General features: G+C 43.3%; 1 protein-coding gene across 14 annotated transcripts in view; it reads right to left on the bottom strand.

The window, feature by feature from the left end:
• Nucleotides 1-18260, bottom strand: part of clasp1a (cytoplasmic linker associated protein 1a) — a 67116-nt gene that overhangs the window by 46989 nt on the left and 1867 nt on the right. For all 14 annotated transcript variants that reach the window (XM_046404404.1, XM_046404407.1, XM_046404408.1 and 11 more), the window contains exon 2: nucleotides 16694-17411. In XM_046404404.1, the coding sequence (XP_046260360.1) occupies nucleotides 16694-16891 (198 nt within the window). In that variant the 5' untranslated portion in view covers nucleotides 16892-17411. The remainder of the gene's footprint in view (nucleotides 1-16693; nucleotides 17412-18260) is intronic.

The raw sequence follows: 18260 nt of genomic DNA, 5'->3' as shown, positions 1-18260 counted from the left end.
CTGCTTCTTCTTGTGTCTTTGTAGCTGCATGTCTGAACACAACATCAATCATATAAATGAGACGCTGAAAGCAAGCGAGACGCTAATGTGCTTGTCAACCAATCATTACGTCTGTGGATGTTCTGTTTAGGCTTTGGATGGTAAAATAGCTGCAGGAGATTAAACAAGCCCATTTTCAACCTTGCATACAACAAATCAGTGTCTGATTGACAGCTCTGACCAGATTTAAGATGTGAGGCAACTGCAGAGGGACTGTGTGCTCCAGAAGAGGGCTGCTGGATCCCAGGGATCAACCACTGATCAAACCAACCCAGGAACATGAATCCCAGTTCACTTCAAACAAAATGTGCCTGTTCAGCCTGAAAAACTGCTTGCAAAACCACAAGCCGGCTTCTCCATCTCCATTCCTGAGAGGCGAGCAAAGGAGTCTTTAAATCAAATGAAGGATTTCTTCTCTTCACTCACTTCACTCACCAAACTTGTCATCTCATCACAAGACAAAACGGCGCACACACACACACACACACACACACACACACACATGTACAAAGAGAAAAGGCAGACACAAGTGCAGCCACAGAAACATGTTGCCATCTTTGCAGTGATTGCCGCACCGCATGCTGTTCTTTTCCACATAAACAACCACACAAGATCACCTCACAACAAGGCTTAAGTTTCCCAAATTAAGCTAGAAAAAATCTCCTTGGATATTAAAGGGAAAATCTAAAAGCACACAGAGCAATTCAAACTGTAAGACTCTTCCAAACTGAGTTCACGTGATGAAGGCTGCAGTTTATTGCAAAGTGCTTTATGATTATGCAGCATACCTGGCGCTGCCTCACTGCTTCCTGCTACATCGTACTGACTGGATTCTGAGACCTCAGGGCTTTCCATAAAGCCAGGGCTTTGTCTGGACCAGGTCTAGTGTCAAGTCCAACTGAAATCAAACTGTAGCTGTGACTGCAACGCGGAGGGCTGCTTTCTGTTTGCAGTATCACTGCAGAAATGGGACCAAATCCTTCAGCACCTGCACTGACAGTTGTTGACATTAGCAGGCACTGGTTTAAGTTGTTTTAAGTGCTTCTATTAGCTACCAATCCTGCGCACCAACAAAAGAAGTTCACCTTTTCCTGTTTGGTTTTGTAGCGTCTTCACTGAACCACCACACAAGATGAGACGTGTCTACATTTGTAGACAAAGAGACATGAACTGTAAAATAACTACACGCTGCAGATTACAGTCTGTCTCGTCAGTGTTTGTGTCGCAGGCTGCTGTCGGATCTCGTTATTGTCACGACAATGATTAAAAAGTGACAGTAATTGTTGTTTGTTTTGATTGCCTTCTTGCAAATAATTTTTCTTTCTGGGCAAACAAGAGTGAGTGCATGCTGACTGGTTATGGCACAGAGAGGGAGGCAGGGGCCAATGGGTGTATAAAGAGATGGACGACATGAGAGCTCCCTAAAAGCAATGCCAAACAATCTGCATCGCCCCTTGGTGGCTCACCGCCATACAGCTCATAAACCCCTCAGCAGATGAGCCAAACTAAAAACTTATAGCTGCCATTTTGCTCGAGGATAAGCTGAAAATGGTCAAACAGTTGTGTGAGGGAAAACTCATGGCACCATTCAACACAAGACAGCAGTCTCTGCCGCAAATGTTTGAGGATTTAATCACCTCCTATGGAAATGGGGCGGGTGTTTCTGATGTCATGCCGGCATTTGAAGATGGCAGCATTGGTGTTATCATATTCCTGAGGTGTGATTAGCCAGCAGTGAGCACACGGTGACTCAACGCCGCTCAGCAGAGCTCAGGACCCCAGGTGTGGTGGCCAACTACACGGCGGAATGTGGAGTAAAACATTCATTATGGAAGAAAACCAGACAGCGACCTACCTACACAGAAATGAAAAGAGCACACAAATACACACACAAACACATCAGTCTTTTCCAGTTCACTTCCTCCAGAGACGAGGCGTCACGCTTGACTTCCTGCAGTGAAAACACTAAAATGAGAGCATCCTCCCCCAGACATACTGCTACTGATACTAATACATCTCCCTCCCTCCCTCCCTCCCTCCCTCTCACCGTCTCTCTCTCTCTTTATTTATATATTTTAAACAGGATTAACATGAATGTGGTAACAAATTAAAATGAAAAATAAACAAAAACTGCCTTAGTAAAGCATCAGGGTTGGATTAAAACAGTGAAGTTCAGGATACCACTTGTTAACCACATTATTAAGTGTAGTTAAAGCCTATCTAATATCTAACATCTGAGTTGCTAGCCTGAGCATGTTTTCCTGCGGTAGTCATCTGAACAGAGTTATGTTAGACAATCTGATATTCGCCTGTTTAGCTTTTAGCATTAAGACAGCATTACACAGTGCAGAATTAGTATTTTGTCATGTGTGGCAATCAAATATTTAGGACCTTTTTGCAGAAGAGGTTATCAAATAATTTGTGAAGTTTTTTTAATGTATTTTTGACAGTTGAGGGATGACAGGAAATGAGACAAGTAATCACATTTCAATTAATGGTCAGAGCTGTAACCTCATTACCACCAGGGTTCCCTGACAGAGCTGTAACTAACAACCTGCAGATAATAAATCTGTCAGCGACAGTTGACCACTGAAGATGAGAAGCTTGTCTTTGAGGGACAGTCGCATGGTAAAGTTGTGGACATACTACTCTGGATACAAAGCTTGAGACTTTCAACTTGCATATGTCCATTCTGAATATGCCAGCTTAAAAAGGTGGTCTTATAAACAATCAAGTTTATTATTAATGCTCAGAGACAGCAACTTTCATTTAAATAGAATTTATCTCAGGAACACAATAAGATTACCTCAAATTTGCATATAGAGACCGCATGCAACACTTTCCCCTGATATCTGAATACAACACAGCTGTGGGGAATGTCACTCAGCCTGCGTCGTGGTTTGCAGAGACACACACACACACACAAACACGCATCCTAGTGCACACAGTTCGACAGACAGAGTATAACCACAGCTCTATCATTAGTGCCATCTGATAAGAGTAGTAAACAAGTACGGCCACAACACGGGCCATGCAGAGTAGACAGAGTGAGTGCACAACAGGGAAGCAGGGAGGATGGATGGTCTACGAGGAAATTTGAAAAGAGAGGAGAATGACAAAAAATTCCCCTTGAACCTAAAAACACTTCTTTCCTCCAAAAGGGACACGGAGATGAACTTCACAGACCTGCCAAAAATGTTCTACATTTGGCTGGCAATTAGTATAACAATGCCAATCTCTTTGTAGTAACACTTTTCCTGCTAGACCGGAGTCGGTGCTGGGAAACAGAGTGACCAAGAGAAAATGTAGAGGCAGACAGGTGAAAAAAATGACTAACGTGAGACTGAAGCTCTGGGAAGAACACAGGAAGAAAAGCATATGACAACAGTTCAGCTGAAGACACACACAAAATCTGCCTCTTCATGTTGTGTTTTCTCTGGTCAGGTGCAGGACTTGGAGAGAAACTCTTATAATTTCAAACCTGGGACCTATATATACTATAGACAGAAATCTATAGTTGCTCTGACACCTCACCAGAGGTGAGTTGTTGAGGAACTGCCAGCAAGAATTTACTTCCTAAGTGACAGCTGAATATTTAGCTGATTTCAACAATCCAGTTGAGGAAACAACTGCAATCACTCACTTCACCAGAGTGAGACTTCCCCCTGAGAGAGACCTGTGGTTCTGGTTAAGCAAAAAGTCTAACTGAGCCTATTTCACTGATAAACCCTGGTGACTTACCAGCACACACACACACACACACTCTTTCCCACCCACTAACATGGCAATATTTCCTCATACGGCACATGCAGCTTTCTCATTAGCACCAGGTTGAATGTATGTGTCGCTGCAAACATGTGGCATATGACTTAACTTACTGAGCAACCAAATGTTGAGCAGTCCTATTCTATTGTTTCAGACTGTACGGAAAAGAGCGTGGAAACACTTAAAAAGCATGTAGGTCAAAAAGCATATTAAGTAACCTACGAACAGCCACTTGTTATCCTGATGCAGCTGGAGGTCTGATTTAAGTTGCTTGTTTATTTTGAAAGAATTTTATTTTGCAGCGTGTCCTAGAGGAAAAGATGGGGCCTATCAGACGGTAACCACGAGTGCTCATGAGCGCCAGTTCCCTCAGGCAGATGACTAAAAACAGCAGCAGCAAGCCAGGCAGCAACTGACCACACTCACAGAACACAACCGACAGAGACGAGATATTCGACCAGCTACTGCGATGTGACAAATCAGCACTTCGGTTTGTTGATGAATATGCTTTACTGATTCTGCTGAGAGCAGAGAGAGCCCAGACTACCGAGGACACTGGGACCGCTGTTCTCCACATGCACCTCAGCGTCACTTTCCCTCACAGGTCTACTCATAAACAAATACTCAAATGCACTTACGCATAAATGCTTTATCAGTTTATTTTATTTATTATACCACTTTATTTATATTTATTATTCGACTATAATAAACACTTTGCAGGATGTTTCAGCTAACTGAACCGAATTTGGGAAACTGTTTGCAGCTTTATTTGGCGTGACTGTCGATGCTTACGCCTCTGACACAAAGTTAGTGTCTGACGGTGTCGTGCATACACCACCATGGCACCTGCCACACCGGATAGAGGAGGACATCACTCTGTAGGCAGACAACAGCCCTAATGACAGTGGCAGCAAACTAACATGGCTCAGCTCCAAAACAAAAAGAGACATGGAGGCAGAGGGACAGTCGCTGCATCAGCAAACACTTCACAATAACACGACTGTCAGATGGTGCTGGGCTGACTAACTGTCAGAGGAGTGGTTGAAGACAGAAACATAAATCAGTTCGCTGTATCTTAACTTTAAGCACGTAGGCAACCCTTCGTTCCAGAGCTCACAGGGAACCCCTGCCTTAATTTCTAGGAATATGTCCAAACTAATCATGAAGAAGGACAGTCCCTGTTGTAACCTTGAGTTGTGACAGCAGTGTGGTGACTTGCAGGCGTCATGTGCACAGTTTCCAGGGGAAACATCAGGCTGTGCTTGAAGGAAAGATAAAAGAAGATATTCTGTGTTGTCTTCTCACATTTCAGACTTCATGGCAACCCCTGCATTGCACTTATTGTATTGAAAATGAGGGGCGATGTGGCGTTTGTGTTGTGCTGTGGCTGCCAGTGAGATTACCTTTTAATGTGTTGAAGTGAAGTATAATGTTGCCAGCATGCATGTGCGGTCACATTTTTATGGTTAACCAGAGATACAAATAGAATTAGCAGAAAAAAAAAAAAAAAAGGAAAGAAACAATATGACTACAGTATGACTGCCAGCCGACAGTTCACTTAGGGTCAAGTCATAACATCAGCAGTTAGTCAGCAAAAGCTACAAAATAAAACCAGCATTCAGCAGGAGTTTTGTTACTGCGGCTCTGTAGATATTCCAGATTGTGTTGTCTGGGAGTGAAAAGCAGAAGAGCAGAGCAGGAGGTCAAGCAGGAGGTCTAAACATGACCGCGTCAAACAGAGGAGGTCACGACTGTCGCTGTACATTTCCCCCAAAAGCCCCTCTCATCCCTGTGAGCCTTCTTCTCCTTCCGTCTTTAGGGGCATGGGAATCAGGAAAACAACTGCTCTCTTATTATCCACTCAAAGACAAATGGTCGTGTTACACCGATGGAGCCCAAAAGGAGCCCAAAGGAACGAAGAAAATGATCAAATGTGAAGAAGTGCAGCAGGGTCATTCTAAACCATTTACTGTGATATAAAATTACATACTCTGATAGAAGGAAAAAAACAACACACTCTTTTGTCCATGACGCAGCACTCCTCCACACTCTGGACCATGACAGAGCGCATTAGCTGTACACTCGGCGGCTTCCTTCCTGGGCCCTGCTGACTCGGCAGAACAAATGGCCAAGCTGATAACATGACACGGCCGTTAGAGCCCCTGTGGACTGGCGTGGAGAATGACACGGACGAGAGCAGATCAAAGGAAAACTGACTGGAGGGATATACTTCTTTGAATTTCAAGAATATAATCCCAGGATTATAGCAAGTGTTACAGGGTTATTGTCTCATCACGCGCTCCTCCGAGGGTGACATGTCTGTATGCAGTTCCCAAGAGGAGGTGGAGCACAGCAGGAAGCGGCGTCCTGGATCAGCTCGCTGCCACTCGAGCACACTGTACTGACAAACATGTGACTTTCCATTCACTGCTGGGACAAAAGAGATTATCCTAATATAAATTATATACACAACTGGCCCGTCGCCGCTCCTCTCAGAGGCAGGTGGAGCGGCGACACCGGGGAAACGTACACACCGACAATCGTATTACAAGTGCACCCTAATTAATCTCAATATGACCATTGAGTTTGTAGTTTTTGTTTAAATAATGGTATTTTCTTTATAACCATCCCTGCCCACATTCTTTTACTCCATTTGTTTTATTTAGTTGAGCTACATTTTGTCAGTCTATTTTCTGTATAGTTGGAGGACGGTTAACTTATTCCTAATGCCAGAACTCACCCATTTCCTACCAAACCTCATCCTTTTTGAACATTTTTTTAAATATAAACCTTATAAAACAAACACAGAACCAGGATGAGATGAGTTGCTTAGCTTGATGGCTGATGCAGGGAGCAGGTGAGAACATCCTCACCGGGAAAAACTGAGACAATCACACTTGCATCACGAGTCAGGAGTTATTCAGAGTTCAGGAGTGTTTAAGAATTTCCCTTCAGGGATAAATAAAGAAAATAAAGGAATTCTGATTCTGATTTAGGAGAAGACAAGTCCCGTTCAGCAGTAACAATCGACTGTTTCAGTTCAGTCCAGTGGACAATGAGCACATCACAGAGGTGGGCTTGTCACTGTTGTGTTCATTTCGCTGTCAGTGTTGCTCATGATGTAATCCAGCTGCTGAAGGAGAGGCTGTGGTATTATCTGCCATAAAGGACAACGTCACGTGCCCTGTTGCAACAGACAGGAGTTACGGAGCTGCAGTGCACAACAACGGAAGACAAGAGGACGTGATGACAACATCGAAGTCAAGGCTGAGCGACGGGCCGCCAAAGCAAAGCATCGAACGCGGTGTGAGAGGCAGGCGTTCAGGGAGAGCAGCACATGCACTGGAACATGGAGCTACTCAGACTGTTCCTCATTATATAATTTACAACAATAAGTGTTGAGGGAAAATCATTACTGAATATTCTATTGTTCATTTTTTACTTTTTATTTCATCTATGTGCTAGATTCTTTTATGGCTTTTTTTCCAATCGATCTTTATGTTATTTGTCTATTTGCTAGGCTCGTTCTGGAGAAAAGCACCAAAGACTTTCGGTATACATTGCACTGTGTGTGATTATAGATGTGACTTGATTTTAAATCCAATTTCTATCCATGTTTGGCCACAGATTATCTTAAGATTTTAATCAGGTGCAATTTGCATACACGCACAAAAAGCTGTTTAAATCACTACCATGTGGCTAAGCAAGGCCTCTCTTCTGAAACAAAAGAATTTAAAACATAAGCTGTGTGTTGCATGACTCACATTCAAACAGCAATTTAGACAGAATGACGCAGCAGTATTCCGGCGGTGAACGAGCTGAGGGGACAGAGTTCAACACAAAGACAAAGGAGGAGGGTTTGCTTGTGGGTCTGCCTGCACATGAGCACTGATCCCTGAAGAACATACAGTCAGAGGAACTATGAAACTGTGGCTGAACAGAACACACACAACACGAATCCACACACTGACGCTCAGCTGATCAATGCCTGCAGGTTGGGTTTTTTTTAGAGACACGCCCGCACACACACACACCCACACCCACACACACACACACACACACACACACAAAGAAGACAGCGGTGACATAACATGCTGTGACTTCCTCCACAGCTGACTGGGAGTTGGCCCAACTAAGGCGGAACAACTTGGATAATATGTCTCAGTAAGTGAATTAAATGAGCCTGCAGTGATTCAGGTGTGATCAAACCCTCTCTGTGACCTCCCCTGATGTTGTCTGGCACAACTCACAGTGAGAAAGACTTGCATTTCACCCTTGTTTTAATTTGTGCACTGGCAAACCGACTCCTCCCGACTTGTCATTCACACATAATTAGCTCTCAGACTGAACGGTTTCAGCAGTGGATCATCCAAGACATTTGATCAGCTGGGGAGAAAAACTCGACCATCTTTGCCAGTAAGGACCATTACACATGAATATGAGCATCAGTCTAGACTGCGGTTTTCCCTCTGTTCATTATATTTAGCTGGGACAGAGAACATAGTAACTCCTGGCTATCAAATGTCAACATCCATCTCTTTATACACAAAGTTCCTTGCATTTTTTGCTTCTGCCCAAACAAGCTAACCTCACAACACTTTTGTATTTATTTCATTCTCTGTTTCATTCACTCCCTCAAGGACATTTTATCCCTTGAATTTCAGTAAAACAACAGAGACAAAAGAGTAATTAAGTAATTAAACAATCTTTTTATCTTCAAATTAAATGACTGATTAACACTTGGACATTCAGGGCCGATACCAATTATTACTAGCTATATATATATTGACAAACCAATATACATTTGCAGGAAAAATCTGTGATGCATTGTAGAAATGTAACTAGTTACAATTCACACAAGTACAACATGTACTAGTACTTATTATCATACATCCGCCACAACAACTGCATCACAAGGCATCTATTGGTCTACAAACATTTTCATCAGTCACCTCAGGATGTGATGCTGCATAGCCTGCTGCAGTGCTGATAAGATGCACTGGCCCCTCATTCATCGGTCAGCGTGTGCTGTAATGAGAGGCGACTGGCAGAGGCGGACTAACCCAGCCTAAACAGACTCAGTGGTCTATCTCCTCTCTCCATCTGCCAGACAGTTGTGCTCATTAATTGCCAACTGACGGCTGCTGAGTGGAATTTCAGCTTTCATTCACAGCGTTCAGGGAGACCAGCAGTCCCACTTTGCAACAAACACTGTGATTTGTTCGCACATTTTAAAAACACACAGTTTGTGTAAGAAATTGCTGGAAAAGAAAATACATCTGACATGTATCAAGTGGCATGTCGAAATGAAGGATTGCCACACACATGGAGCTGCTAGCTTAACTCAGAAAAAGGAAAAAAATCCTTGGGTTGATCAGATTAAATAAGAGCAGATTATGACTATGGGGTTGGCGCCGGAAAAGGTCTCACCAATGGACAGATTTTTACTGGCAGTGATGGGAAGGGTGGGGGTTTACAGCTGCTGCTGCAGTGGTGGTGGTGGTGACAAAGGGATCTTTTTGTTGGGTTTTTTAATGCAGTTAAACCTCGAAATACAAATCTGATTCCAAAAAATTGGGACACCATGTAAAACATTAATAAATATCAATATGACGATTTGTTAATCCTTTTTGGCATATGCTAAAAACAATCCAAAGACAATACATTTAATTTTTTACCTCATCAACTTCATTTTATTTTTGTAAATATCTGCTTCCTCTGAAGTTGATGCCAGCAGCACACCACAAACCATTTGGGACAAAAAAAACAAACAAAAAAAAAAACAGCACAGTCCACAGGTAAACAGGATCATTGGTAACAGGTGACTGCATCATGACTGGGTGTGAAAGGAGCATCCTCAAGAGGCAAGACCGGGGTGAAGTTCACCTCGCTGTCAAACGCACAACTGAACAAAGGATATGAACACACGGGCTGCGTACCACGTCAGCAGACGATGCACTGAGAGAGGCAACAGGAGTCAGGAGGTTTCACAGGAGTTAAAAATAGGGCTGAATGTGAAGGAGATCTGCAGAGAGAGTGAGAACAATAACGGCAGAGAAGTGTATGTTCCAGTGGAAGAATGGATAAGTTAAAAAAAACAATAAAGGACAGACAATAGGCACAGACAAAAAGAAAAAAGGAGCACAGGCAGAATAAAGGGACAGTTAGTATGGATCCAGGTGCTGGGTGCTTTGACACAAGGCTTTCTGAGCATCAGCAGGAGGTCCATCAATACCTTCATCCTCCTCCTCCCTCTCGACCCACTGCTGCATCACTTACATCGCAGTGCAGCCCTGTTGCCAAGCTGGCTCTGCTGTGGCTGGACACATACACACAAAACAAACATGAGCAGCTACACTCTGCACACGCCCCCCCACCACAGGCGGAGAGTTTCACTACACACCACACAGCCAAGCATCCGTCACATCATTAAGTTCGAAAAGATTCCAACCAGAAGAAGTTCTGATTCTGCCACAAAAGACTAGGACCAAAACGTTGGCCAGCAGACCCCATTTTGGACATCCTTGCGCTAAAAACCAAACATTTACACGAATGCGTGGCCTTTTGGTAATTGAATAACTGAAACGCTGAACAACAGCTCTACCAGAACTGTCGCGTTAAGTAGATTTACTTGAATATTAGATCGATTCAGCAGTGTTTGTCTGCAGTAAACAGAATTAACCAACAGTAAAATCAGTAGAGATACAGAAGATGTGCTGATCTTAAATTCTGCGGCTTAACCCAATTACAGCAATACTACGAGTGCAGTAAATTTCTCCTAAAGGACTGACTCCACCCACTAATGCCAGACCTAAATCATGTGCTTCCTGACACTCTGAACACACAAAATGAGAATGAAACTTTACTTATGACACAAGGTCTGCAATAATGAATATTTTTATTATCAATTAATCTGACAATTATTTTCCCAATTAATGGTTTAGACTATAAATGAAAAAACTGTGCAAAATGCTCTTCAAAGTCTGCCAGAGCCCAAAGAGGACATCTTCAAATGGCTTGTGTCCAACTGAGAAACCCAAAGACTGTTCATTTATCATCATAAATGACAAAGGAAGCAGCTGCGTGCTGCAGCTTTTTCCCCTGAGGTCTGCACACGGTTCACTAAGTTACCACGGTTTAGGATTAACGTTCAACGTGAGGCCGTGCCAAGGCTTCAAAGTCCTCCTTCAGGCTGAAATGACCGGATCACTCAGGAAACGGACCTGGAGGTGTACGTGGGGAACAAGCGTGGTCAGTTCACGCAGGCTCACATTGTAAACACATACAGGCAACATATGACGTACGTCACTTTTTAAGATTTCCACTCACTTGACTGTTTGACCGCTTGAAGAGAATCAACAGGAGGTGTGTTTTAGTGCCTATAAGAGTGTGTGTGTTTGTGTCCAAGCTTGATTAATCCTAAGTATTAGACCAGGCTTTGGTTAAAGGTTGCAGCTGCTCCTTTAAGGGTTTGTCATTCAAACTGACGTCAGACACACACACACACACACACACTATCCCCACCTCCACAGTGTCCTGATGCAGTACATGAAAGAGAAAAGCCATTGATCAATGAGCCCATGAGGCAGAGAGACAGACAGGGTCATCGGTCCCCTGACAAGCCAAACTACAGGTTTACTCAGCCATCTGGATAACGTTGTTGAGCAAAACCCAGAGCCTGCCCGAATACACACACTGCCCGAGTGAACTGCGAGACAGAGAGAGTGAAGTGCAGGAAAAATGACGTGCGTTGATGCTCTTCTTTTATTGTGACTGCTCTTTAACTGGTCTGATAAAACATTATCCCTGTATTTATGGTTACGTTTTTATTAAACTTAGACTGAGACTTAGACTTCATTGATCCTGAGGGAGTCATCCCAAAGGGATCAATAAAGTGAAGTCTAATGTACTATAAGTATTTGCAAACAGGTATGATAGTAAGATAAAATCTTAGCTAAAAAAAGAAATAAATAAATAAATACAGATAACTCTGTATGAACACTTTATTACATAAAGTACGAAACAGAAGACAAGAGAGGAGGCTAATGACAGTATAAGTATTCAGTGCTAAACACTCCAATGTTAACACTGGACTACAGCCACATTACTTTTGCCTCCCATTCAGCAGCAGAGACTAAATGTGAGACTTTGCACTTAAAATGTTGCTAGAGAGGAAGGGGTCTCTTGCGTTACAGGCCACAGTATTCGCTGTACAATATCCTGTTGAGACATCGGACTCTCCTGCAGAACAACAGAAGCAGCCTTTTCTGAGTTCAACTTCAAAATGATGTCATTAAGCTGCGCCCTGGAGCATTTAGCTGCCCGAGTGTTTGAGCATCATGCAGCTAATCATCCGTCCAGTCTCTGAATGAGTCAGCCAGTCGGCCGTCCCTCCAGCTACAGACTACAGACGGACACAAACAAAAGGTCCTGACTTTCCTGTCCATTCTTGTTTCTATTAGAGCCTGAGCAACGCTGGATTTTTGGGGATGATGACAATATACCAGCCAATGTTCTTCATACATGACATCTATTTTAAGTATTATTATTATTATTATTATTATTACCCCAAGCACCTTATTCTGCACTATAAAAAAAGGATGAAGTCATTGTTGACATGGCAAACCTCAAACCATTTGGCCTGATAGAACCGTTGGTAATTATTTCTGTTGAAGGAAGTGAGAAGAAATGATATTACCATCATATACAAAAACCCAGCAGTAAACTGTAATGTAACAGCAGAGATAAAGCCTTTTAAAAGCCACTCAACTGCTCCCTGAAGACCGCACCAGTCCTCTACGCAGAATCTGAGAAACACAAGCTTGGACACATTTCCCAAACACTTTAAAGCGAGCTGACTGAAACCCTTGGAGAGGCCCAACGCGCTGCAGGAGAGGCAGACGTGGTCATGCTATGTTCCTCGGGCATCTGTGTAGCCGACATTATGAGCGAAACTGAACACACGCCTGGTGCTGCTCAGTCATCAAGCAGAATGAACAGAAATAACGACTGGGTGGTCAGGACGAGAGGTAAAAACAAAACACAAACGTCAACTTTTCAGACTGTTGACCAAGCTTGAAAGACACCACATAATACACAATAGCAGCTGATAAATTGTCCCAGAATACTGTAAAAATACTGTCTCCTCATTGACCTCTTGTAGGGAGTGTAACAGAATCTCTAGAATCATATCGGCGGTCTCCAACAACATTACAGGCGGCACCAGGTTGTCTGAAGAATTGCTTCAAGCCTCGTCAACCTGGGAGCCAGTCCTGCCAGCCCTCATTGATTTATTCAGTGACCGAGCTGAGCTCCTGGTCTCAGCTCTGCACAGGGAGATGAAAACGATAGAACAGAGAGCTGACATGATTGTTACTGACAAAGAGCCTAACTGGGCTCCTGGAGGCAGGAAAGGTGTGAGAACAGCAGTCATGTATAAACCACTTCCTTGTTTATTGTTTGTTTTCTCAAGCTTCATGGTGGTTGGGAGCTGAACGTGGTAATGAAGCCGTCACAGGAGGGTGCTTTGAATACAAGTGACCATCAAATGTCAAATGTTTTTTTGTCTTTTTTGGTGTGAGCCTTGTCCAAGTATAAAGCAGCAGAAGATATTCAAGCAACGAAAAGTACCTCAAAACTGTTCTGAAGTACCGTATAGTACTTGAGAAAACTGTGGTTAGCTGCAGTCCATTCCACCACTGGTTATTCTAAACTTCCATACAAAGACTTTTATTTTTACTACAAGTTCCATATGTTGATTATTGGTCTACTTGAGTACCATTACTTTGTGTGTTTTCTGCTACTTTATACTTCTAGTCCAAATACTGCACTTTTCACTCCACTACATTTATTTAGTAATTTTAGTTACCAGTGACTGCAACAGAGCCAAAGTCACTCAGTCACTCAGATTAAATTTCACCTTTTCTACAGACTTTTAGATTGTCTACAAAACCATCACAGTGAATTCAGGGTACTTCTGACGAGCACAACGCCCCTCACTACCTCTGGCTTCCTGAGCAGCGCTGCTGCATTTAGCCAATCATTAGGCGTATGCAGACGTTTTTCCAAGCTGAATTAGCAGCTGAAAACTCAGCTGGGATGTGGCTGCTGACTTGACACACCCCGACATGGACGAGACACACAGAAGGAAGTCGCTTTGGAAAATGACAACTGCCACCCGGACATGTCCATCCACAGCACACGCTTTGATTTGAAATTGCATGCACATGAATCATTAATCGCTCGATTTAGAAACAGTCAGAATAGCCTGGCAACAGCAATCAGGGATGTTCAAGCTCTCTGCTCCCTTAAGAAGACACAAAACGCATTGTTCACCAATATTTTTAAGTACTTTACCAATCTTACAGTAATAGGCTTTTCTGTTTTTAAGTTCCTCACATGCATGGGAGCCCATTGTGTGTGGAAAGGTTACTGTGGGCCAACAAAGTCTGCAACACAGAGAATGAAATCTTATATCTTGCATACTAGATTGCACCAGAACAGCTTAGCTTGAACAGGTACTGTGACAGACAGCTCACCTGAGATTAAGCAAACAAAAGTTGTTTAACATACTGCAAGTTAAGATATGCAAAGATACTGCACTTAAAGAAGTATTTCAGCGCTGGGAACATGGCCGAATAAACCTGGGATGTCTATGCAGAAGAAAAAAGACAGAAAGAAACCTACAACAACCACAATGCACTGCACTGGACCAATAAATGCTCTGGCTGGTGGGTGATGAACTAAGTTTAGTGGATTTTAATCTGGGGTTGTTCATTTTGAAACAAAACAATATGGCTGCAGCACAAAGGCTACAGCAGGAGAGGTTAACATAACAAACTTCCAGCTCTCAACAAGAAGGGACAAATGTTGTGTTTCTGTCTCTCAGCAACCTTTGCAGGCCTGAAATACAATACAAGAGCTGCTGCAGAAATAATTTAATTCGGTTCAAGCAAAAAATAACTGATTTATTTGTAAGCTGCAGACCCAAACTAAACTGTACTGCCAGTTTTAAATGATGTTGACCTCCTTTGAGTCGTGACTCTGAGTTTTCACCTTCACTTGACCTGTCGGCTCACCACTACAGCAGTACAACAAGCTAATGTTTGGAATCTAAACACAAAAGCAAAGAAAACACACAGAATGGCCTAATGGCACACTCCAGTTTAGGTTAGCAGTGTCGAACACTGTAAAGCTCTTTCTTTAAACAGTTGCTCGGTATTAGAAGCATCTGCCCGAAGCTCCATTTATGGCGAATGAATCCATCACCCTCTCTCTCAAACTAAATAGTTTCCGCATTAGTTGCCAAGTGATCAGCTCAGTTTGTGCTGATGTTACTGCCTCTGTTGGGCTAACAGCACCAGCAGTGCCACAGAAAATGTACAGATGTGTTTTTCTATCAGCATTAGCAGACCTTAAGAAGAGGAAATGTCATCACCTGCATCAGACAGGACGACAGAATGAGCCAAACTAACCTTCACCAGGTTTACAGCAGCCAGAACAACAAAGACAGTAATGTGTTTTTTAACCTTGAACAGTGTTTGCAACTGGGTGGATGATTTGATGCATTTTTGAGAGAATATGAAATTCTAAGGAGGATAATATCATACATTATAGAGCCAGAAAGGCCCACTGATGATACAGTGTAGGGAGGACTTTCTGCTTCAAAAAATATTGCTCCCCACCCCCTCCCCCCTTATGAAAACTCTTATCTGTCGGCTCAGGCCTTCCAGTACCTTGAGCAGTAACCAGGCCAGATCCAATTAAGCCTGCAAACATACATTTCAAAGTCTCCCTCTCTCTCTGGCCTCACATCACCATTTCTCTCAGGCATGTGCCAGACTTCTCGGAGCAAAAACAAAGCAGTGCAACACACATGGTAATTTGCAGCACGCAAAAACTTCCATCCCAGAAAACATCTCATCACAACACTGAAGGGGCTGAAGGGACACTGAGAGAAGGCAAGTACCAGCCGAGATACAGCACGTAGGGCATTGTGAGGCAGGCTTGGTTTTGTTCAGGCAGATATCTTGGACATTTTTAGGCCCACACAGAGCAAAAGCAGCATATCCCGACATGAAATCAGAGCTTTAGTAAACAATGTGTTCTCACAGTCATGGCAGAGAAAGCAACCTGTGGTTGGGCACTGAGAGAACTGCTGATGCAGTCACGATTCAGGGTCAGATAAAATTGTGCCCTAGATTAAACTCCAAAATAAAGCACAATCAATCACACAAGAAGAATGTGAGCCAGCTCCATGGTTAAGGGAAACAATAATGTTATGAGCCTCTGTCTGCCTGAGAACACTGCACAGCAAACAGTCGGAAAAACTGGAAATTCCTCCTTAAACAAACTAGAAAAACTCCATTATACGGTTCTACAATGACATGGAAATGCAGTCAGAATTCTGCAGCAAGCTTACAGTGTTTTCCAGTTGTAGCAAATACTATACGTGTAAGGAAAACTGGCAATGAAACCAGACCATATCTAAATGACAGATGGCCTCCTGAATCATTGATAACCATTAAGTGTCTCTGAACCCTTTATCTCAAAGATGAGCATAACTCAGAGATGAATGAGTCCTAGCAGACATTTCCTAATAAAGTGAAGGCCAAATGATACTTCAAGCATGTTGTGAAACAATACACCACCTCTTACACTGACGAGGAGAGTCGGTCGAAATTTGACAGAAAATTTCAGTGGGTAGAAAACGATATGTTAATTGAAATAAAAAGTAAACACAGTCATCTGAGTGCAGTCATGTACTTTTGTCTAAAACAGAATGCAAATGGTGGAGGTCCCGAAGCTATTTGGTTATCGTTAAGCCAGCATGGGTGCAAGTGTGTGGAAACCTGCTCATGTCATTTACTGCTTCGTCAGTGGGGATTACCTTGAAGTTGCTGGAGTTGACCCAGGAGCTGGCGATGCCGTCGACCATCTTGTCCAGTGCCGTCTGATCCTGCTCCAGGTCATGGGACTTCTCCTTGTCCAAAATGTAATCAATGATCTCTTGCCCCACCTGCAGCCGTCGGCCCACATCCTTCTGCAGGACCTGGGCCAGGCAGTTCTCCATGCTGGGCTCCATCATCCTGGCCTCTGATAACCAACCCCTCTGGCTTCCTCAGTCTGCCCAGCTGAATGACTGGCTACTAGCAATCCACCACTGCTCAAAGCAGCGGGAGTGACAGCTAAACAAAAGGAGCCCCGATTAATGAGTGTGTGGCTGAGTGACCCGGAAAAGGGAAGAGGAAAAAAAACAAGGAAAGTGTACACAGTCTGGTTGTATTTTTATCCCAGAGGACAGGCCGTGTCTTTGTTTGAAGTGCTAGCTCGCTAGCAAGCTAGTGGCCGTGCCCTCGGAATGGATGGAGCAGAGCTTGGGGAATGGCAGAAATGCAGCATGTGTGTGTCTGGACAGCAGCTGGGGAGAGTTCACCACTCCCTCCCACTTAGTTTTTTCCCCCCTCTTCTTCTCTTAGAGTAGTCTGAGCCAAACCGCTACAGCGGCAGTAGAAGAGATGGTTTTGGCGAGCAGCGTGCAAGGCAGCGAATGGAAGAGGGCTAGCTTAGAGCTCCATGTCTTGTCCCGGGATCTGCCCTGGAGAACCCTGAAGAGAAGCAGAAAGGACAACAGTTGAGTCGATTCATTATCAAATCTCCTAATTTAATAACATTACTACTGATTCTTCCTGTTACAGATTTCTGAATTTACAATGAAACCAGAGCAGCTTAATAAATAAAAAAAAAAAAAACTTTTTAGAGTGTATGACTAAAAGTACGTGGACATTATTGTGTAAGAAAACAGTGAAACTTATCTGTAAATTTCACCAGTCCTCAAGAACAGGTCTTCAAATTTGTTTTGTTCAACCAATACATCAAAACTCAGCTGAAGCCTGATAAGGTCTGACACTTTTGCTTGGAAATGGCTTGGATAGCATTTATATTGATTAACATCTAATTTATTAATCAAATCTAATCTTTGAGACAACAATTTATGGTATAGATTCAGCTTTTCCCACTTTGGTGTGGAAGAACTGAACTGGCCTGCACTGAGCCCCGACCTCAGGCCCATCCAGCTCCTTTGGGATGAACCGGAACGTCGAGTTTATGCCAGGCCTTATCGCCCTACATCAGTGTTGGACCTCATCAAAGCTCTTGTTGCTGAATGAGAGCAACTATCTGTGAGGATATGAGGCTGTTACAGCAGATGGTCTGCCGCTGCCAATTTCTGATGTCAATACTGTTGCTTTGCAAAATATTAACTGCTGGTGCCATCTGAAAGTTGGCTGCTCCACCAGAACGCATGCCGCAATGATTTGTCGTTGCACACTTTCAGTTCAGATCCTCCGTGAGGAGTGCTGCACGCAGCACCGTCGCCCATCAGAACGTGAAGAAAAAAATTGTGTTAGAAAAGACGTGTGTCATGTGAGTGGAAGCTCTGAGATCTGCAACAATCA

The sequence above is a fragment of the Scatophagus argus genome, chromosome 11 (assembly GCF_020382885.2).
Source record: "Scatophagus argus isolate fScaArg1 chromosome 11, fScaArg1.pri, whole genome shotgun sequence".
NCBI classification, from domain to species: Eukaryota; Metazoa; Chordata; class Actinopteri; family Scatophagidae; genus Scatophagus; species Scatophagus argus.
The sequence above is the reverse complement of the archived record's forward strand: the minus strand, read 5'-3'. Positions and strand labels throughout refer to the sequence as shown.